At 39.2% G+C, this 23,840-nt stretch overlaps 1 protein-coding gene across 2 annotated transcripts in view; it reads left to right on the forward strand.

The window, feature by feature from the left end:
* The window catches only part of LOC117421379 (aldehyde dehydrogenase 1A1-like), a 54,563-nt gene that overhangs the window by 20,324 nt on the left and 10,399 nt on the right, over positions 1 to 23,840 (forward strand). For both annotated transcript variants that reach the window (XM_059025621.1, XM_059025624.1), the window contains 10 exons: positions 384 to 488; positions 7,162 to 7,302; positions 8,753 to 8,882; positions 9,067 to 9,128; positions 10,930 to 11,058; positions 11,647 to 11,760; positions 12,250 to 12,352; positions 21,176 to 21,360; positions 22,005 to 22,169; positions 23,651 to 23,808. In XM_059025621.1, the coding sequence (XP_058881604.1) occupies positions 384 to 488; positions 7,162 to 7,302; positions 8,753 to 8,882; positions 9,067 to 9,128; positions 10,930 to 11,058; positions 11,647 to 11,760; positions 12,250 to 12,352; positions 21,176 to 21,360; positions 22,005 to 22,169; positions 23,651 to 23,808 (1,292 nt within the window). The remainder of the gene's footprint in view (positions 1 to 383; positions 489 to 7,161; positions 7,303 to 8,752; positions 8,883 to 9,066; positions 9,129 to 10,929; positions 11,059 to 11,646; positions 11,761 to 12,249; positions 12,353 to 21,175; positions 21,361 to 22,004; positions 22,170 to 23,650; positions 23,809 to 23,840) is intronic.

Consider the following 23,840-nt stretch of genomic DNA (forward strand, 5'->3'; position numbering starts at 1 on the left):
ATTCAGAATTAAAATACTTCTTTTGAAAATATAGTACTGTAACCAACTACAGTATATCTAAATGGAAGCCTATTTATTTTGAAACACAGTCCTTTCAGCAATGTATTGTGTTTCCTGAAGAAAGGGCCAAAATGAAATAATCAAATATACGTCACACTCCTTTTATAGGGTTGGATATGTGAGTGCTGACTGTCTTTGTGTATATATATATATATATATATATATATATATATATATATATATATATATATATTACATTGTATGAATAACACAAGTATTTTATTCTTGGATTTGTAAGAGGCATTAAAGGAAGCTGAAGTCCTTGAAACATTCTTTTAATATATTGGCAATCCTTTTTTCCCTTTTGTTTTAATTTATTACAGATATTTATAAACAATGAATGGCATGACTCCAGCTGTGGCAGGAAAATCCCTGTCTACAACCCTGCAACAGGAGAAAAGATCTGTGAGGTGGAAGAAGGAGATGAAGTAAGTTCCTTTCACGTTTTACTCAAAAAATAATTCCCCTTAAAATAAAATTCTATTTGCATTGGAGATAGATCAAACTTTAACAAGTTACCTTGGATAAAGAAGGAAAATACAGTTTATATTTTGACATCTTTATTTAACTTCCATGTTAAATGTTTGCCCCACCAATGTAGTAAAGTTGAAAGGTCACATTGTCAATATTTCTTTTAATGGAATTAGGAAGGCTGTTCCGTGCCAGATATTCAAAGAAAGCTCAGAGAAAAATGTTAATAACTCAATATGTGAATGCACAAGAACAAACCGTCTTCCCAGTGCCCATGATAACTGTGAGGTAGGATACAAATGACCCCGAAAACCGTCCTGGGTTTCAATCACTTCAATGCCGATGTTCTGAGCAACTGCAATGAACAGGATTTAGACATTGCACCTAGCTTGAACCCCCTTAACTGCTTGAGTGCTTTTTTCTTACTATGGCACATTATATCCAAGCTCACATCATGTTAAATCTTTAAAACAAGCAAAAAAAAATGTCAGAATAAATTCTGCTCTTAACATCTTTGAAGGCCTAGTCACACAAGCGATTTTTGTTGACGGCAACACGAGGGAGGCTTGTGTTGCTTTGTGGGACCACGCTGGTCGGCATGCTGCTGACAACCTGGCAACAACGCATTGCTCAGTTTGGACACTGTTCTATTTTGCTGGCGTTACGATGGCAACAAACTCAATACTAGCCAAAAATTGTATTCAGAATACAGTGCTAGTAACTCAATCACAGTACACTGAATATGAAAGCGTGATTTAATGTAATGTGTATGCTATTTGAAATGATCTGCAGTTGCGCTCCCAGAGCACCTTTGAAATGAGACATATGTCTTGCGGTTAATCCTGGTAAGTAAAACAATTAAATAAATACTTGTACATCATGAACTCAACGCAACAAATATTGCAGCCAATTCTTGTGTCCCCCTGTGTTTATATAATATATCCATATTTAATTCTTGTACGTATTGCTTATTGCTTATTTTATATTCCTTATAAAGCTTTCCTTTAACTCAGATTTGTTTAGAATTCAACTAACTTAAAGGTCTGTTATGCACGTGTTCATTCCTGTATGTCAACTACCCATGGCATTAATGAGTAATCCCACTTTATTCAGGTTGCTTTAGTTACAGAGTTCCATAAACACATTTGTAATACTTATGCTATTTGAAACCCACAGAGTATTCCTTTCAAAAACTTCAGTCTGCTCATAACATATGCTCATATGTTGCCCGATATTTCAGTAATGTACAAGTACACATGTACTCTCCCTCCGGTCTTTTTCAAATAGAGTAATAAGATTAACATTTAGGTTACTAGCATAGTGTTGATGTTTTTGTTTCACAGGCTTTATTTTCACTTTGTCTCAGGTGTATCGCTACTGCAATATAGCATAATTTAGATTGAATACACAACCTACTTTAGTATCTTTAATTAAGCAATAACACCTGCAGAAGAGAGTTTTACTGTCTGGTAAGGCCCTCCTTGTGCCATTCAATGCCCTAGCTGAAGGCTTTATCGAGCACTTAACAGCACAAAGCAGTCTTTACCAGACTGTAAAGCACTGTTATGGCTATGTTAATAAAAATTACATTTAAAGCTGTTCTGTTTTTTTTTTCATGATTTTATGCACCACTAGTTTTTGTTGCTGATGAATACAAACTTTTTATTCCACGAGTAATGCGTTTTGCTCGGAATTCTATGTGTGGTGTGATAGCTTTCATGCTTCAATATCCCAGTAGAAATAGTTAATTTTGAGGCTTTTACAATATTAAAATTGAGTTCCTCTGTATTTTCTCTGTTTTTCTAAATGTGTTAATATCTGTGTCGTGTGTTGTCTGTAAATAATGTGACCCCACTTCCCCATTGAATACTTCTTCTAGACACCCCACGGTACCAAAGGAGAGATATGGGACCTGGGTTCTTATGGCTGTCATTTAATATTATATATTAAAGATAGTGGTGTTTAAGGACTGTACGCAATTGCAATGGAATGTACTGTGACTCCACTCATTATAACACTATAATAGGTGTGAATGCTGACTAAATAAAAAAATGTGAATCTCTGAGTACAGTGAAATAGCTCACTAGGAATTATATATGTTAAGGGTGAAACCCGGTGGACTGGCGAGTCTAGTTTTGCCCGGGCCAATCTAGTTTTGTCAAGGGCTTCTGGGCAGATCCTGAAGTTAGTTTTTTTTGGCAATCGCCCGCGTCCAATCGGGCGAATCTAGATTGGCCCAGAACTTGAGAAAGATGACTGACTTCGGGACTAGCCCAGGCAAGTCTAGTTTCGTCCAACACTTCAAAATCGATGCTGGACGAAACTAGTTCGCCCATGCCATTAATTTGGAGTCTAGTTTCATCCAAAGCTTCAACATCGTCTAGTTTTGCATTTCTACACTCTCCCCTGCCAGCTTCCAAGTGCGTGCCGGGTTACTTGCCTCGTCTCCACTTCTGAAAACAATGTAGCGACGGTGTGCTGGGTTTCCAGCGACGGTGCTGAAAAGGCAGGACACCAGGGCTGGTTGATTGATCGGCATACTCTATGTCAGCTGAATACCTCATCAGGAAAGTCCATACAGGCTTGTTTTACTTCCCTGTTACTCTCTGTTCCAAACATTAAAATTGTGTTCCCACTGCACGAACAAAACCATGAACATGATACAATCTTAACTATCTTTTAATGAAGACGAAACAAAAGAAGATTTGAACATGCACAGTTAACATATTATTTCTCTCTCTTTTGTGTGTGTGTGTGTGGCGAGTTTGTCTGCACGTATGGAGAAGTGATACCTTTTGACTGGACTTTTTGGGAGAGAGAGCTAATAAAAAGAGTTTTAACCGCTATTAAAACCAGCCCTGGTGTCCTGCCTTCTTAGCACCGCTGCTAAACCCAGCACACCATTGCTACATTGTTGTCATAAGTGGAGGTGAGGCAGGTACCCCAGCACACGCTTAGAAGCTGGCAGAGGAGAGTAGAAATGCAAAACTAGACTTGCCAAAATAATTCGCCCAGCATCGATTTTGAAGCATTGGACGAAACTAGACTTGCCCAGGCTAGTCCAGAAATTCAGTGAAAACTTTAGAAAAAACTGGCACCACTTTTCCTAGCGATCTCAAGCATAAAGTGGGGATCCCCAAAATAAAATATCAGTCCCAAATGATTATTTCTTTTCCTTTTAATTGATTGATTTATCCAATAAGAAATTAGGTTGGCTTTATTCAGTAGGATAAATCTTCTTTTTGTAGCTTTTTTTAAAATTATCTCAGATCTATGTGGTTTTAAAACAATATTGCTAGAACGTGTGGGTTTTTTCTACAAAGTGCAGTCCTCCAATACTTAAAACAAGTAAAGTAACATGTAGAAAAATGTAGTTTTGGTTTCTTCACTTCAGTGGGACAATTATTTTAACAGTTCAAATTCCCACTGAAGATTTTCCCATAAGATGAATTCCCTCTCTAAGTAAACTAACATTAATATGAGCTTTTCTTTAGTAGTCACAGATTACTTTGGGCTCGCAGCAGTTGAGCAGCCACCTCAGGGATGCATGGTCCGTGCGCAGATGGAATTTCCACCCGTAGAAGTAGGGGCGGAAGTGGTGCACAGCCCGTACTACAGCCAACAGTTCCCGGCAATTCACATAATAGTTCTGCTGTTTTACTAAAAGCTTGGCTGTAGTATGCGACTACTTGTTCCCTGTCTGGGCCATCCTGGCCCTCAGGGAACGCCAAGACCAGGGCCTTCACGAGGGCCTCCCGCAGTTCCCCAAAAGCGGCTGTGAAGTCGGTGTCCCAGGTGAACCGGCCCCCTGTTTCAGTCAGATGGTGCAGAAAGCTACGCACCTCCGTCAAAGTCCTGGGGACCGGCTAGTCCTTTATTGCAGCCACTTTAGCAGGGTCCCCGGGGTCAAGTTTCAAGCCTGCTCCCTGGATGCGCTCAAACACAGTCCACAAGTTCTGCAGCGCCTCTGGGAAGGCAGCGGCGTGCACCAATAGGTCGTTCAGATATACGACACAGTGGGACCATGGAACTTCAGCAAACGTCGCTGGGGCATTGCACAGTCCAAAGAGCATCACTGAAAACTGCCACAGACCCTGGCCAATGGAGAATGCTGTCTTCGGCTGTGCCCCAGGGGGCATCTCAACCTGCCAGTGTCCGCTGCGCAGGTCGAGGGAGCTGAACCAGCAAAACCCTGTGATGCAGTCCAGGCCCAGGATGTAGCGATCCTGTATCTCCGCCAGCCAGAACTCGTGCTGGATTGTGCATTCCCCAAACTGGACCTCTAGGCGCCATCGCCCCAGCATGGAAGCAACCTGGCTGGTGACAGTTTGGAGGTGGACTTTGGTTGGCATCCAGCCTCCCAGCCGTCCATCACATTCTTCTTGGAGGACCCCGGGCCGCAGAATAGAAATCGTGGAGCTAGTATTGACCAGAGCTTTGCACTGGACCCCATTGAGGAGACAGAGTGTGTGCAAGCTGATACCCTGGCTAACACGGCCCACCATCACCACTGCATCACTCTTATTGTCTCCGAGGATGAGGGAAGGAAGGTGGCAGAGCAGCAGTCCCCCGCCTATGCTGCTCCACTTTGGTTTCCTGCCAGCTGTGCATTGTCTGGTTCCGACGCTACTGGCCGGCGGTGGCGGCATTGTGCAGTTCCCAGGGCTTCCTCAGTTCCAGCAGCATCTTGCAGGTATAGTCTGCCTGACAGCAGCAGCGTCTGCGTCTCTGTCACTATCCTTCTCTTCTCTGGCCACGCGGACTTTGGGGTCCAGTCTCGCTCGCCCTCCTCAAGCGCGGCCTCAATCCTTTCGATGTGGGACAAAGCCTGCTCTAGGGAGGTTGGAGCGGCAAGACAGACCTGCTATCTCATGGTGACATTCATACAACAAAGGAAGGGTTCAACAATTACAGGGTATATCAAGTAAATTACAATAATCACATACAAAATATATGCAGTTGTCCGTTTATGACTTTTACTAAATACATATATTAAATACCCTGGCGGCATCTGAAAGGCAGGATCACAAAAATAAGGAAATTATAATCCCACCCTCCTAGAACCGCCAAAGCCATCATTTTGACTGCCTTTTACAATACATGTTTTTATTTTGAATATAACCCAAAATATTTATTTTATTTTTATATACAAGCTTGTTGTTATCTCTACTGGACCTGGAAGCCATCAATTCCTTCATTTTGTACAAGGAATGCACACAGCTAGCCACAGCGCTTCAGCAGAAACATTTCTATCAGAAAACTGCATCCGAGCAGGCTGCAGCAGCTCAACCTAGATTCTGTGCTGCACCGAGTAACATACCCACAAGAGAAAACATATGTTACTTTTGTTTTAAATTAAAAACGACTTTGGTTTTTACTGTTTTGTATGTACATATACCTGTTTACACCTGTTTACACACCAATTTCTTTTGAACTGTTTATTTTATTATAGTTGTTCATGTTTTGAAGTAGTGCTTTATATGTGGCAATAAAATAAACCCTTTTATGTTTAATTGTTCATTTAAATACGGCGTTTCGGCTGTGCAGATGTTTGATATGATGTGCTTGAATAAAACTTTTGAGTTGTATCCCATAGTTTGTCTTTCATTTTAATATTGATGTTTGTAACAGGGGAGATCTGTGTTGACTGCTTGGCACATGCATGGTTCTACAGGAAGAGGGCAGCAATCCGTGAGATCCGCCTGTCAGTCATGGCAATGACACAGAGAGGTGGGATGAGGGTGTGTGGTCTCTCCCTCTCTCTGAATGGTTGGGAGGCTGGCCTTGGGGGACAAACGAACGAGCGGAAGCTGTATTGCCGGATCGAGAACGACCAGAGAACGAAAACAAAATAAAATAAAATAAAATAAAATATAGGGGTAGCGGAGAAACCTTGGGCAGACCCAAAAGTATAGACCGTAGTCTGAGGGAACGGTGGAGTGTAGGACAGAGAGTGCAGCACCTTTATTTTGTAGCTTTGTCAGTAGTGTTTTATTTTCCCTTTTTCTTTGTGCCTTTTGTTTTCATTATTATTTTTGAGCACTTGTATGTGTACTGGACTGTATACCAGTACTGGTAACCCTGCGGACCTGATTACTGTTGGCAGTATTCAGGCCACGGACAACAGCGACCTCTGCGGGTAAAAGTAAATCAGTGCGCCTGAGCGGCGTTACAAATAAAGTTTTGTCTTCTGTCAGTGAATTGCCCACCACCCTTCCACAATGTTGTTTAAAATGTAACCGTCTTAATGACTGCCGGTGGCGGTTTTAGGTATGAGTATAACCGGGGTGGTTCTAGTGTTAAGCAATAACATTCCGGGTCCTTTATTAGAGATTAGGGACCTCATATAGACCAATCAGGTTAAAGGAAATCTCTGCTCCATTTTCTAATATTAGGTAACAATTGAAGCACTCTAATCTGTGATGAGTAATGAGTTTTAGACAGTATATTGTGAACCAAGGAACAATTGTATGCTTACTGTACTTCAGTAAAAAAAAAAATGTTACTTTTCAAAACTGTTTGTTTTCAAAGTGGTTTTTTTTGGCATTTTGTATAGGAAATGATTTCAAGTAAATATGAGTAAATACAGCAGAAAAAAAACGTGTAAATACTATTTTTTTTCTATTCTAGGAAGATGTTGACAAGGCCGTCAAAGCTGCTAAAGAGGCATTTCAGCTAGGGTCAGTTTGGCGCAGAATGGATGCTTCAGACAGAGGAAGGCTCTTGAACAAGCTGGCTGACTTGGTTGAAAGGGATCAACTGATTCTAGCTGTAAGCAAAGAGTATTTTTTAAGGAAAATACTATTCCAAAATAAGCTACACTTAACTAGAAAATTTGAGAATGACTGTGTAACAGGGGATATCTGTGCTGACTGTCTGACGTATGCATAGTGCTGCAGGAAGAGGGCAGCAGTCTCGTAAGATTCGCCTGTCAGTCATGGCAATGACACAGAGAGGTGGGGAAGAGGGTGTGTTGGCTTTCCCTCTCTCTGAGTGGCTGAGAGGCGGGCCTTGGAGGATTGCTGGGCCTATAAAATAATGCTCTGTTATTCCCTCATCCCTGCCCCTTTAAGATATAAAAAGAGCCAGCGGAAACGCTGCGGTCGGACAAAGCACAGCCGGAGAGGAATGAGAACAAAACAAAATAAAAAGAAAGAAAAGGGATTTTTTTTAGTAGCGGGGCAAAACTTGGGCAGACCCCTGGAAAGTATAACAGGTTGAGGGAACGTGTGAGCATAGGATGGAGACCTGAGCCGTGCGGATAGCGACGGTTGGGGGTAACGCTGCAAAATGCAGCACCTTTATTTTGTAGTTTTGATTACTAGTGTTTTATTTTCTCTTTTTCTTTGTACCTTCTGTTTTCGATTACTATTTTATGCACCTGCGTGTGCACTGAAGGTGATCTGTTAGTCGCTTATACCATTGCTGGTAACAACAGTGCAACCGTGCCACATTGTGGCCGCAATAAATCGTGCACCCGAGTGGTGTTTAGAAACTCCAATTTTCTGTCTCCTATGTCAGTGAATTCCTCACCATTCCACAGGCTGGGATTTAAAGAGTAAGCAGTGGGGTCCTGAAAAACATCCCCATGTGTTGCTACAACTGTTTAAATAATGTACCTGTAATTTTCTTTTCATTGTTAACATCCTGACAACTTTAGAGTCTGTTTCAAAGCCCTTTTCAAAATATCTGCTCTAGTGCACTAATAGTGTAAGGATTATTGCTCACATTGTCAAACAGGTAACACAGCAATAACATTCCATGATGTGGTACGGAACAGAAAAGCCAGATCACTTGTTAATTTTTTTTTTTTAAATAGCTCTTCCTGCAGTGATTTAGAGACAGAGGACAGATCTTAAACCCCAGTGCAGTAGTTGTGAAACAGAGTTTAAAGTTGTAAAGTTGTAACAACACGTGGGGACGTATAACGCTATATTTTTCGGAACCCCGCTACTTACATTAAGTATGGCGATGCTAACATTACATTCTTAGTTTTAGAATTATGTGTAACTTGTCTCTTATAGTTACAACGCTATACTGGATTTAGGTTGTTAGTTGGAGAACATGTGACATCTGTTTCTTGCAGAAGTGTAACTTGCGACTTATTTCATCAGCACCACTGGAAATTGTCAGATTGACTGGAGTAGGTGCAGAAACATATATGGTACCATAATGTTAATGTGCTGATGGTAATATTGAAACAGTATTTTTTTGTCCATAGACTATGGAAACTATTGACTCTGGGAAACTGTTCCTCATTGCATACTTTGTCGATTTGATGGCTGCAATAAAAACCTTGCGATACTACGGTGGCTGGTCTGACAAAATCCAAGGCCGGACAATCCCTGTAGGTGAGTATTATTAATCCCTTTTGTTTTGTTTGTTAAACGGCACGAATACATTTTTATATTAGCATTTTATAAGTAGCAAGTCCTTTGTTTAATCATGAAAATAATTAAACATATTTTTAGTTTTTACTCTGGAACATGTTATTCAACTACAGTTTCAAGCACACTTTGATTTGTTTGTTTATAGATGGAGAGTATTTTACATTCACAAGACATGAACCAGTTGGTGTATGTGGACAAATCATACCAGTAAGTGTCAAGTTAATTGAGTTAAGATATTCTTCTATTCCTTGATGAGAAAGTAGGATCCATTGTTAATTATGGCCCCTTCACTATCTTCAAAGTAGCATAAAAGGTATCAAATAGTGAAAGGAACTGTGACAAAAATTTGCCCAAAAAAGGGTCTACTCAATTGATCTAAATGATAGCTAATTACAACCATTGTTTAAAAGATTAAAATAAGGGAAATTATTTATTGTATATTCTATCATTAAAAGTAAAATGGTAATATTTAATAATATTAATATTTTAATATTTAAATGTTGGCAGCAATTACAAATCAAGTCTTTTTGTTACCGTTTTTGGGCTGTATGTATAAAGGCCATTCGATCATGGGGTTTGGGGACGAAATCTCAATACTGTTATTTAGTTTTTAACTTGCCTGCGATGTATGCTGTCTTGTTTTGCTAGCGAACACCTTTATTAGCATATATTATGTGAGTTAAAATTGAGGTATTTGATCAACACATGACTATTTTCGTATTCAGGTACAAGCTTCTTGTATTCTTGCTTCTTTTTTTTTTTTAAGTGCCATATATTTCTAAATGTTTTTTAGTCTAGAACGTTTATATAATACAGTAATTACAATAAGTTGGTTGCCATTTTCATAAGTTGGAATGTCGGGGTGTAAGGGATTGGGTGCTACTTCATCAATAGGAGCTTGGAAGTCATCTTAAGCCATAGATGTAGTCCTCTGTTGAATTGCTTATTGTGCAAAATGCAGCAAGCCGCAAATATTTTGCACACATTTTCAGCTGAATATTGCAGTACACCTCCAGATCTGTCCAAACACCTGAAATGTATTTTTGTGGCAGCAGTGTGGAATAGTGGTTAGGGCTCCAGGTGGGGGACACTGCTGCTGTACCCTTGAGCAAGGTACTTTACCTAGATTGCTCCAGAAAAACACAACTGTATAAATGGGTAATTATATGTAAAAATAATGTGTAAAAAATACTGTAATTGTATGTAAAAATAACGTGATATGTTGTAACAATTGTAAGTCGCCCTGGATAAGGGTATCTGCTAATAAAATAATAATAACTCTCCAAACATATTTCAGGGTTTAAATAGTCTCAGTTGTCTTTTGTCTCTCAGGAATCATGGCCACAAAACCATTAATTATAGCAATTTCTGTGGCCAAAACACCCTCATTATTACAGTAGTTGCTGGAAGACAATAGCCTTCTCTTACAGTAGCATACGCCTGCATGTATGTGCCTGTAGGAGCACATGTACAATTAAATAAAGCATACATCATGTCAGCTATTTTTAATTATCTGCAAAGCACCACTAATACAAAAAAAAAAAAACTCGCTGGAGTTACTCCACAATGGAGCAAGCGTAAATTAGTAGGCTACACATGACAAAGATATAAATAGATGAAAGTTTGTACATAACATAAGTAAATTAGTATTCAAATTACATTTACAAACCATAAATATTAAATGAAGAGCTGACGGTCACAAAACTGTAAATTATGTTGATTGAGCAACACAACTGTAATGGCAATATGAAATTATAAATTTCATGGATAAATTTACGTAACCTACATGAAACACACATGCTGAAAACTTGTATACATACTGCCCTTTGTGCGTATTGTGATTTGGCATTTGGCTCCCAAAATCTCAGTATCAGTATAATGTGTAGAAATAGAAATTGTAGTTATAATATAATATTATTATTATTATTATTATTATTATTATTATTATTATTATTATTCACAAGGCTGTAAAATTAGTTTCACCTGAAAAGTATGTTCTTTGTTGCAGTGGAACTTCCCATTGTTGATGTTTATCTGGAAAATTGCTCCTGCACTCTGCTGTGGTAATACAGTGGTTATCAAACCTGCTGAGCAAACTCCACTCACTGCACTCCACATGGCAGCTTTAATGAAAGAGGTAAGGGGGAAGGATCAAGGTGCCTTTATTATCTGAAGAATGTACCAAAGCAATTATTAAGAGGCCAACTTTCATTACCATAGCAAGTACAGAGGTCCCAGTTTTTAAATGCCTGTTAGGAATAAATTAAATAATTAGGATATGATACCATAAATGCATTGGTTTAGTAGCAGGTGACATTATGAAGTTTCTAAATGTTTAGTAGAATTCTTTACTGAAGTCATGTTTCAATGGTGACTCTAGTTATTCACAAGCATATAAAGTGTTAAGTTGTACTGGCTTCTCCAACAAATACACAAAATACAAGAACATAAAAAAATATATATGACCAGACTTTACTTCCTCACAATCAGTCTTTTGAGAACCATTTTGATGAAACAGTGAACATGGAAAATAATGATCCAATCAGAAACAACAAAACAGGAACAATGCAGAATACCCAATGCAGGATACTAAAATAAACAAAAGAAACATTAGTAAAATGTGGATGATATAACATGTCCCTTTTTGTAATTCGTTAGTGGGGTGGGGGGGTAACATTAGTGACATCCTGATTTCTTCATTGGTGTTTTACTCATTTTAATGCAGGCTGGTTTTCCTCCTGGTGTGGTCAACGTTGTTCCAGGGTATGGTTCCACAGCAGGGGCAGCGATTGCCAGTCACATGTACATAGACAAAGTGGCCTTCACTGGCTCAACTGAGGTATTGTAAATTCAATCTTTCACCATGCATATTACAAGTTTACCAGACACTTTCATTGTACTTACTGTAAGAACTTAGTAAATGTATGGTCTCTAAATTCAGGACATATTTAGATGTATTATGGTCTAAAGGCAATACAGTTTATAAATACTTTAAAACAAGAGCAGTGAATTCAAAACTGAGCCAGTAATATTATCATTTAATTAATGATGCAAAGCATTACTTAAGCACCGATTTTGAACAAATCTACCTTTGTCATGAATAGAGCATAGCAAGTTATACTGAAACCCAATGTTATTTAACTGCAAATAGTAGAGATTTCTAAACTGACAATGTAACAAAAACATATACAAACCTACTTTATGCAGCATCTACACTACTAAATTCAGATTTTGAAAAACAGCAGTCATTCTAAAGCTGAGCAAAATGCATATTGCAGACCTCAATGTGCAAGTTAGATCTTGACTAAATAGAATGCTTGTCTTATAGGTTGGCAAACTGATAAAAGAAGCTGCAGGAAAAAGCAACCTAAAAAGAGTAACACTGGAGCTGGGAGGCAAGAACCCCAACATCATATTTGCTGATGCTGATTGTAAGTTATTCACTATGTAGTTGTTGCTTATCTTTGTTTGTTTTTAGTGCAATGGAATGGACTGCCAAGGTTGCCTACCCCTGGTTTAGTGTATTCCTGGTCTTGTCCAGAAATACATTGCAGTCACTTTTTCTTAGCTAGGAGGAGAATAATGAGTTCACATAATAAACTAGGGCAGCAGTGTGGAGTAGTGGTTAGGGCACTGGACTCTTGACCGGAGGGTCGTGGGTACAATCCCAGGTGGGGACACTGCTGCTGTACCCTTGAGCAAGTTACTTTACCTAGATTGCTCCAGTAAAAACCCAACTGTATAAATGGGTAATTGTATGTAAAAATAATGTGATATCTTGTAACAATTGTAAGTTGCACTGGATAAGGGCGTCTGCTAAGAAATAAATAAATAAATAACTAGTGGAACAATTTATCACTCAAACAATCTGAAAACTAAGGCCCTTTTTAATTAACATATGTTCTTCTGTTGGTCCTGTCACAAACACTCATACATTGTTCAGCTTTCCCAATCTTTAGGACAGGGAGCAAAAAAAAGGGGAAGATAAATATTAACATTTAAAGGGTAATTTTGTTATATTTTAAGCCTTTTCAGCTTGTGCATGCTGCAGCCAACCAGCACCTTCGCTTTTAATTAACACATGCAAATGTGTGTATAAAACTACTGCAGACACATGACACAAGTAGTGCTCCCAGATAAAGCAGTCTTTCAGTACTTAAAAGAAGGCAGAATTATCAAATAAGAATTTACTGAAAGAGACGTAAAATTGGAGAACAACTTGTCTATAATGAGTCCTGTGGTCTGATAATATTGGTGGTGAAGCAGACTTCAGAACTGAGGGCGTGACTCACACCTTGTACACTAGCTACGATTAAGAGCAACACATGCTCATTTAAAATTGCAGCTGTGCTGTTTGTCATAACAATTTTTTAATATATATAATTTAACTATGTATATAAGCATAATGTTAAAAAACTGACAATTAATATATTGTCAACATGCGTTTTGGAAAAATGTAAAAAATGTAAATATAATGTTAACATTGTCATGATTTCCATTACATGAGACTAGATGTTAAAACTTCATGTTGATTTTAGACTCGGCTCTCGCCAAGATAAGCACCAACTAAGACGTACACTTACAGTAAACTAATGTGATCCATCTGCGTTTCCATCCATTTGCGTTTCCTTCCACCGATTATGTAGATATCCTTCTGCCTGGTGTTGATGGCTAAAGTGTAATGCTGGCTCCAGGGATCAGCTTATTTTGCCTCCCTGGCGCATCAGCACACACAACGCCTGCAATGCTGGCTCCAGGGATCAACCACAGTGCGGTCTCCCCAGTGCCTCAGCATGACAACCGTCTGGATTGAGCTGAGTAGGGTACATCTCTGGGGTCTTCAAGCGGGCACCCTCCATCCTTGGTGTTTCGTCGACTAGCCTACGACACCTCAATAGGGCTCAACGGTGACTCTGGCATCCCAGAATCACCCCCCTCCCTCCACCACTCAGCTCAGCCCAGCTTACTTACCTGTGCATCGCTCTCCATCCTCTCTGTTCCGCTTCAGCAGCTAGTTGAGCATACCGAAGTTTCTTTCTCTCATACGCCTCATCCACAGTATCCTCCCATGGCACTGTTATCTCTACCAGGTGAACAAGGCGTGCTGACCACAAGACAATATCTGGTCGAAGGTTAGTGGTGGCAATCTCAGGTGGAAAAATAAGCCGTTGACCAACATCTGCCAGCATTTTCCAGTCTCTAGCAGCTTCCAGTTGTCCTGGGCGAAGCTTGGTTTTAACACTTTTTCTTGGCCAAACATTGCAGCACCTGGTCATTGCGCCAAGTAAACCGTCCTTGGCTAAGACACACCTTACATCCTGTCAAAATGTGCCTTAATGTTGCAGGTGATGAACACAAAGGACATGAGGGACCCTCTCCTACCCAGAGGTTTAGGTTCTGTGGTGATGGGAGAACCTCATATGTTGACCTGATGAGGAAACTGATCCTGCTGTGTTCCATTGTCTATAGGTCTTGCCAGTCAATCTTGCTTTGTTCCACACTTGGCCTGGGAAACTGCCTTTATGCACCTTATCCTTTCCTCCTGCTTTTGCACCTCAGCTTCCTCCATCGAGCTGGGGCTGCCTTGTGCCATGCAGGAGCAGCTGAACTCAGACCAAGACCTCCTCTTCCATGCTGAACTTGCCCCATGATATCACTGATACGAAGGGCAGCCTTTGCATCTTCCACAGCTTCCTTTGCCGCCCATTTCCTTCCAGTTTTCAACACAGGTGCTGCCTCCCTTATGCATTTATCACATTACTAATGTAATTTCCAGTCGGACCTTGGTACACTTAAACTCCTCTGTTAGAGCGGAGACTGGCAGCTGCAGTATTCCTTTGCCATAAAGTCGACCATTTCCTGACATATGAACTGATTAAAGCTTCCAGCTTCTCTACTGTTGTCAATGAAACCTCGTACACAGTCAGTGGCCACAGCAGCCTTGGCAGTAGACCAAACTGAAAGAACCAGAGTTTCAGTTTACCTGGTAAAACGCTACTATATATGCTTTTCAACCCTTCTACTGCTTGTTGTCTCACTTCTCCCACACAAGCTGTGTCATACCATCTCCCAAGACTTTTCACTGGCTTCTCAGACACTGCTTCAAAAACAAAACTGCAAATCTCCAAAGTAAGCTTTCACTGAATCTGTTATTGTCATCGGAACACTGAAAAAATCAAATCCTGCCCAAAGAAGTTCATGTGGCACTGACTCATATGCATTAGCTGATTGAATTTGTTGCCAGATCACACTGATGTGTTTTAACCATCCCGGGAAACCTGGAATGCTGGCCTTTTGTACTGTAGTGTCAATGAAAAAGTTCTTTATTAGGTAATTTGACAATCTCTGAGCAATAATGCTCAAGAAAATTTTGCCTTCCACGTTTAACAGGGAAATAGGGCAAAACTGACTGATGTTTGTTGAATCTTTTTCTTTAGGTATAAAGACTCCACCTGCTCAGTGCCATGCTCTTGGTACAACCTGTTTTTCCCATGCCACTTTCATCAATTTCCACAGGATTCATAGAACTCCTGAAGCACTCTTGTATACTCTGTACAGAACTCCATTAAGCCATGCTCTACTTCTTTCCACTTAGGTGCACAGTCCTCCATTTTGTATTCTGGTGGATTGATAGGTGGGATGTTTGAAGGAATCAACATAGGCTCCTGCTTTTTTGAAAATATCTCTCCAGCTCAAACTTAGATGCTTTTAGTGTGCCATTTTTCTCACTGGTGAATAACTTCTTTACAAATTTGAATGGGTCTTTATAAAAGTTGATTCTCGCATGCTCCTCCTTTTTGCAGCGTTTCCGAGTTTGAGTCCCTCCTTCTGACCTTTGTTCTGCTCTTCTCCACTGCTTCATCAGCTGCCTCCTTTCTCTAACTAAGAGTTAAATCTCCTGCTGCTGTCTAGACTTTCCAGGAATAGTTTGTACTTTTTCCTTATTTTTTTCAACTCCAAACCTCTCGCTTCCATATGCGTAAATGATGTCCTCAAATTTATCCAGCATCTTTTCAACAGTTCCTCTTAACCTTTCCAACGCAAAACAGAGATCCATGTTTACTGTGTCCCATGCAGTTTTCTCACAAGCTCTTGGCCATTTAACTCCAGGCTTGTGCCCGTTGAGGTCCTTTTCTCTCTTACGCTGGTTCATCTGACCGGGTTCACCAGGATCGTTAGATTCATCACCAGTTGTATCCATGCAAGTCCTTCTCACATCTATGGCAGGGGTACTGATATTCTGCAAACTATGGTTTGCTTCCTGTCACTGGATTTCATTCGACTGACTTCACTGACTAAGAAGTACTGATCAATGCGAGGCCCTTGTCCCTGCTTCCTCAAGCATTTCATTCTCACTTGATGAATCTTCAAACCCCTGACCACTGTCTCCTTACTCCAGCCGCAGACACAAACCTGGAGTTCCATGTATTTGCTAACTGCAGATCTTGAGCTAGTCCTTTGTGAAGTACTCTCCATTCTCATATCCATTTCCTTTCCTAAGTTGTTAACCGTGTTGTCTAACATTGAGCCATCTTCCGCCCTTGCTCTTGCAGACTCTAGGGGTATTTTTCTCTTTAATTTCTTCGAAGCCTTGGGCGGGTGTCTCCAGCATCCTGTTCCCCTTGAAAACACAGAGCTGGATACTGCCGACAAGGGTAGCTAACCCCAGCCAGCCCAATGGGGTATCTTTCCTACTGTCAGCTGTCTCTCCAGGCTGTCACAAGCTCTTCCCCTTGTTGCCAGCTGCACTATTCACAGCAGTCACTGGACATGTCTAGATCTTCATGATTTCCATTATATGAGAGTAGATGTTAAAACTTCATGCTGATTAATATAATCAAGTATAATAATGTTTAAACAAATGTATTCTATGGCATAATGACTGCTTGCAAGCCCATATATGTTGCAGTTCTATCAGAATGTAGCTGGCAAAATACTGAGCACTGTAAATTATTAAAAACAAATAGAAATTTATTTTAATCTCCTATGGTATTGTAAACTGATGGACCCAAAGCGCTCAATAGATGGCTGCTGCTATATTTTATAACATTTTTTGAATATACTGTACTGTCTGTTTTAGTCATTATTATTATCTAAATCTTTGGGATCCCATTTTGAGCAAAGACAAAAACTAATTTGATCTCCTCAGTTTATTAGTTGCAATCTTAGTCCATAGTAATTGTACCCCTGTCAAGAGTTTATAGTTTTTGTTGTGATCTAAAACCAAAAAAATAACCAGTATGTACCAAAGAAGACAAAGGTGTCACACTGCAGGCCTATGACACTCAGGGTCCCTATAAATAAATAGTCATCAACTACACCACATGGTGATAAGCACCAGGACTAGAATTAATTGTAGTTAAGTTCCTAAATGCAACTAAAACACAATACCTTACAATAAAAAAAACTCAGGTTCATTAGTAATAGTTGGGATTTGGACCAGAAGCAACACCAAGGAGAGACAGACAAAACTGGGTACAATTAAAACAAATTTTTAGTTATAAAATATTTATTTTTAAAAAGTTTGGTAGGAATTTGACAATGGAAAAAAAATGCCAAAAAAAATAATAACCCAAACACCCACTGAATGACTAGGGTGCAAAAGTATCAAAATAAAACAGAAAAACACCCACTGAATGACTAGGGTGCAAAAGTATCCAAATAAAACAGAAAAACACCCACTGAATGACTAGGGTGTAAAGTAGAAAAATAATAATAATAATAATAATAATAAAATTCCACTGCAGTACTACCAGCACCAACGACCTCTTCTGAGGGAGGAAGAAATGATGGTCAATGATAGAGGCCTGGTCGCACCGCAGTTCCAGGGCAGGAATTCTAAAGAACAGAAAAAAAACAAAGAAAACAGCAGCGAAAATCCACTCTACATAACTGGGTTGTTCACTCAACATTTAATTGTACCACACCTGCAGCTAGATTCTAAAACTGCAACCCGATAAACAATAGGTTAAAACAAACAGTAGCTATATTACTACGGTACGATACTTCCCTTTTCTCAGTCAGCTTCTCAGTCGTTTCAAATAAATCTCTATAGTATTGCAATGTATCCTCTGCACAATTTTAAAGCAAAACAAAATCTGGAAGCAAATGAGATGTCCTTTTTTTGGAATACCATGTTCCTTCTCAAAAATGTGTTTTAATATTAGCCTTTAATAAAGGAAAACGACTGCTTTAATTAATTTTCATGTATCTATTTCAGTACAATGTAGATTCTTCATTGTAATAAGAAATACATTGTTTTAACATTTACATTTTATTTCTGTTTCTTCATAAAAAATAATATTTTCTGGGGAGAGTAAAAAACACCAGTTTATGGTAAACTGTGCATGCATGACTTAGAAACTCGGCTGTCAGATGAGCAGAATATCCCAAAAACTGGTCTGAATTTGAAAATGCAAAGCAGCCCAGAATTTGTGACGTTATATAAAAATCAGAGCGGCTCAGAAATTGGGACGTTATCTAAAAACCAAAGCGGCCCAGAATTTGGGATATAAATGAAAACACGGGCAGTCTATATGTAAAACCGTGATTACATTAGCAATAAACGAATGTGTCCTGTAACAAAACTGTAATAGTGTGGAAAATATATATTTGCTATTAAAATATTTCGTGCAAACAATTATAGATATATACTATTTGAAAGAAAAAAAGCACACCACCACAGAAAGCCAATTCTTACATTCATGCAAAACATGATAATTCATATAAAGTAATAACCCCCCTATATTAGTACAGCAAAATACCACTGTAAAAGGGCGAGGAGCCCTGCACATGATTATTTGTTTATTTTTTAGAACGGGGTACCCCGCCGCCCCTGTGCAATTTATTATTTTGTATTTGCTTTATTGTATTATTTATTTATATGTATTTTTAAATGACGGCGTAGCCGTGCGTTTGTTTTGTTATTTCATTTAAATGTGTTCTGGCAGAGGCGAGGTCGGAAGCTCATCCTCTGCCAGTAGTAATTAAAACCATTGTGTAGCAGGTGGCCATCTCCTGAATTGGTCACCTGCATAAAAGCCTGCAGCTCTCTGCAATCTGTGTGGGTGTTCGGAGGAGTGAACGAGAGAGGAGTGTAAGAATTCAAAAGTAAAAACATCAGTGAAAGCAATCTGCCAAGCCTGACCTTTTGTTTTAGTGTACGAGATTTGTTTTTGTTTATCTCTTTCATTTCGTTCTGTGAGCAAAGTGATTTTTTTGTTAAAACCTTTTATTTTATTTGTGCTATTTGTTTAAATAAACAACGCAAGTGCCATTGCACCAAATCCTTGCAGTGCCTGTTTTTCCTGCAACTGGCCTGACGTCACCACTCAGCCATCCCTGTCACACGTGGTGTCAGAGGTGGGATCACCAGCGCCTCCTAGACTCAGGCCAGATGCAGGAAAAACAAGCACAAGGTTTTTAATTACAATTGGCAGAGGACGAGCTGCCAACCTCGCCTCTGCCAGAGCACATTTAAAAAAAAATAACAAAACAAAACACAGCTACGCCTTCATTTAAAAATACATATAAATAAATACATACATAAATAAATTAGTAAGAATAATACAAAACAAATACAAAATAATAAATTGCCCAGGGGCAGAGGGGTACCCCATTCTAAAAATAAACAAATGATCATGTACAGGGCTCCTCACCCTGTTACAACCACATTATATTTTAATAGAAAGTGTGTGGAAAGCAGATCTCTCACTCTCTCTCTGATCGCAATGTTAAAAATGCCTGCAAGCTTTCTCACTCGTGTGACAGACAAGGACCAATTAAAATTCGAGACTTATGCGGTTCCATCCCAAAAACCGGGCCTGTGTCATACCTCACAGCCCAGCTACCAGGGCAATGTAAAGAGGTAAACAAATATTTAATTCTCAAATAAAACATGATCAGCAATAATTTATATAACCATAAATCAAACAAATTAATCAAAGAATCCTACAAAGTGACTGTGTACAACTACAAAACTCAATAAACAATAAAGTGAAAAATATAAGCAAACGTGCACATTTACTTTGATATAGCTGGCACAGCTGTTTGCTCAGTGCATGGGGAAGTAGACTGCAGATATTTATTTTTAGTTACCAATTTCTTGGTTGAATAGTAGTGTGACAGAGGTAGAGACTCAGAGACAGTGTGAAGTTCAAAATAAAGCTTTTAATACAAAAATACAAAATAAACCGGCACAGGGCCAAATAAAAAGGTTTCAAAACACAGACAGTAAACACAAAACAAAACTTACAAAAATACGGCTACCAGGCTGGGCATTGCCTTCACTGGTTTGGAAAAACGAACCGAAACAGCACACATAGAAAAACACTCCAACGCTTCCTCTCCTTCTAGAACTCTCCCCCCTACTGGGAGGCTGAGGCCTCCTTTTATGCCAGGTGGCTGAGTGAAAATTGAATAATTAATTGATTGATCGCTCCCACCTGACACAATCAACCTGGGCAGGGAGGAGAATTTAACTCCATCCCTGCCAGTATTTCCAAGGGCAGAGCCCTGCTCTGCCACAAGTAGGTTAATTCTCTTTTTAAAAAAAAGGTATAAAGCTGCGAGGATATTTTAGAAACTTTATTTTTTTTTATATACTATAGTATAATGGAAATAGCTTACATGGATTTTTTTTGGTTCCTGCCTTGTGCAACAAAAGCAGACAATACAATTTTAGTTAATAAGCAGCTTGCTTTAAAGAGTTGACAATAATTCTGTGGATCTGCAATTTCATTGAATACTGGCATTTCTTTGAGCACTGGACCTAAAAGACCCAAACGGTATCAACCCATGAACCTTGCATACCATTAACTCCAGCCACAGAGAAACAACCCAAGCATACTAGAATCTTCCCATGTGTCCCTCCCTGGTTCGAATCTGCATAGAAAAGAAAATGTAAAAGGCCCAGTACAAACCCAACCTGTTTTCAAGATCCTTAGGTCTAAAATCCTGAAGTTCTCAACAACATAAATGCTCAAAGAAAGGTGCTATTCTTCAGCATATTATATCTTGAAAGAATGAAAATCTAAATCTAAATGTTACTATCCTGTTGTTTTTCTAGAAAATAAATACGTAAATAAAGAAATACATAATAAAGTAAATAAACTAATATATGTGTCATTTCATATACAGTAAAACGATATTTGCCAGGTTAGAATTCCTAAATCAAATTTCAATGAAAGGATAGGGTATTTACGAATTAAGTTACAATGTGTAGGTTTTTATTTTTTTATTTTGCATTGATGCAGTGGACCATGCAGTGGAACAGGCACACCACGGTCTGTTTTTCAATCAAGGCCAGTGCTGCCTGGCAGGATCCAGGATATTTGTGGAGGAGACCATTTATGATGAGTTTGTACGCAAGAGTGTGGAGCGAGCCAAGCGGCGTGTTTTAGGAAACCCTTTCATCCCTGGAGTGGATCAGGGTCCACAGGTACTGTATTGCTGGATTGTTTTATTTTGATATGCCTTCTCTAAAGGGGCTGGGAAAAACAAAATTGTGTTATGTATATAGAAGTGTCTCATAAAATCTCATCAGTCCAGTCTACTGTTAAAAGTCTCCATCCTAGTACCCTAAGAAATAATGTGCATATTTTCAGAACATTACCACTAACAGTTACTGTTGCCAGTGACCTGAACAATAATCTGAAACACATCTCAATCAAGCTGAATCATTGCATTATTACCGTGATGTTTATTCGTACTATTGTAGTACTGTATATGGTAAGAGAGGGGCAGCTTATTTTTATTTTTGTATTGAAGTATTTGAAAATGGAAAATAACTAGAAGAAAATGTATTAAAACAGTATGTGCCCTGCAGCACACTATAAACAATTCTGCCTTTGGTTTTTTTAGAGGTAACTTTATCCATAGCCCTTGCACAGTCGTAGTTTATAATAAGAACATTTTCTTGTGCTGTTGTATGCATGGAAATGTGCTGTAGTTGTTTTAAAAAAGCCGTGGGCTGCAAAGACTGTTAAAAGTATAATGAAAACATAAGTTTGTGGTGTGTGTGTGAAGTGCTAACAAGCTACATTTTAGTATAACATTGTAATCATCTCACTGTTGTGCTAACAGATTGACAAAAAGCAGTTTGATAAAATCCTGGAATTGATTGAGAGTGGGAGGAAGGAGGGAGCCAAGCTGGAATGTGGAGGATCACCATGGGGAGACAAAGGCCTCTTCATTCAACCTACAGTATTCTCAGATGTTACAGATGAAATGCGTATTGCCAAAGAAGAGGTAAGATGTGCCAAATTTGTAACACAAGTTTATCAAGCAAATAAATGGAGCATTACAAAGCTGGAATTTTTCAGCCTGTAAATCCAAAAAAGGTAAATTCACTAAAAATGTATGCATTCTAATGAGTTGTTTGAGATTTCTCAGTGTTTTTTTTATTTTTATTATTATTTGTGAATATTTCATAAACTAGATTTTCTGGCTTTCACTTTGTTCAAATAATAAAAATAACTAGGAGTTGCTGGCAACGTTATGGCTTCCAGTACCAGTAACAGTACCAGTACCAGTACCAAACACTTTAGCACATTGTGCATAATGCATACATGGGTTACTATATGTGTTCCATAGTAACCATGACCCTATCTGCACTCTCTCAGGAGTTATAAGCCAGTTTTACATTTTACCTTTAGGAGAGGTCAAAGGTCACAGGCAATGACATTTTTTGATAGAGGTTACATGGGTTACTATATGTGTTCCATAGTAACCATGGCCCTATCTGAACTCTATAAGGAGTTATTAGCCAGTTCTGTATGTTGATGATGTCATCCAACGTGGCCGCCATGTTTTTTATTGTAGCAACTTCCCTTGACCAAATCTTAAAGACAGCCATACTCGGATCATGTGTGCCAATTTGTGGTTCAATCGGACTAGCGGTTTGGGAGAAGATCTTTGTAGTTTATGATTATGACGTCTGTACCGTGCGATTTGGACGTCATGCAGCATGGCCGCCATACCACACAACCTGTCTTACGAACACCAGTTAATCTTGGACTATCCCTCAACAAGTTTACCAGCTTTCAGCACTCTGCAATAAGTAGTTTTCAAAAGACACATTTTTACATTTAGACAATTTTTCAATCCAGTATGGCGGCCAAACCATGTGACCTACGACATTATTATTTGTTTATTTAGCAGACGACTTTATCCAAGGCGACTTACAGAGACTAGGGTGTGTGAACTATGCATCAGCTGCAGAGTCACTTACAATTACGTCTCACCCGAAAGACGGAGCACAAGGAGGTTAAGTGACTTGCTCAGGGTCACACAATGAGTCAGTGGCTGAGGTGGGATTTGAACCGGGGACCTCCTGGTTACAAGCCCTTTAATTTAACCACTGGACCACACAGCCTCATCTGTTCAATTAACATTTACCAACTTCCCATAAGCATCTACCATCGTACCAGATTTTGTCAGTTTACGAGCAAATTTTGGTGGAAAGAAGAAGAAGAAGAAGGAGAAGAAGAAGAAGAAGAAGAAGAAGAAGAAGAAGAATCATCCCAGCAATAACAATAGGCTTCCCAGCCCTATGGGCCAGGAAGCCTAACCTAGAGCTTTCTGATAACTAGAGGGTGCATCAAATGAAGAAGAAGATTAGGTCTTCCATCAAGTTATTTCATGTAAATGAAAAAAAGATTGTGAAAAGCTCTTCAAGTTTTGGTGTGGTTATTTGTGTTACGCCAACTTTATCTTTTTTCTTTTTTTAGATATTTGGACCAGTCCAACAGATTATGAAGTTTAAAACTCTTGATGAAGTCATTAAGAGAGCCAACAGCACACACTATGGTTTGGTAGCAGGAGTTTTCACTCAGAACATCAATAAAGCACTCACCATTGCATCATCCCTCCAAGCTGGTACAGTGTGGTAAGTGAACTTCTTCACAGTAAAAGAACTAC

The sequence above is a fragment of the Acipenser ruthenus genome, chromosome 1 (assembly GCF_902713425.1).
Source record: "Acipenser ruthenus chromosome 1, fAciRut3.2 maternal haplotype, whole genome shotgun sequence".
NCBI lineage: Eukaryota > Metazoa > Chordata > Actinopteri > Acipenseriformes > Acipenseridae > Acipenser > Acipenser ruthenus.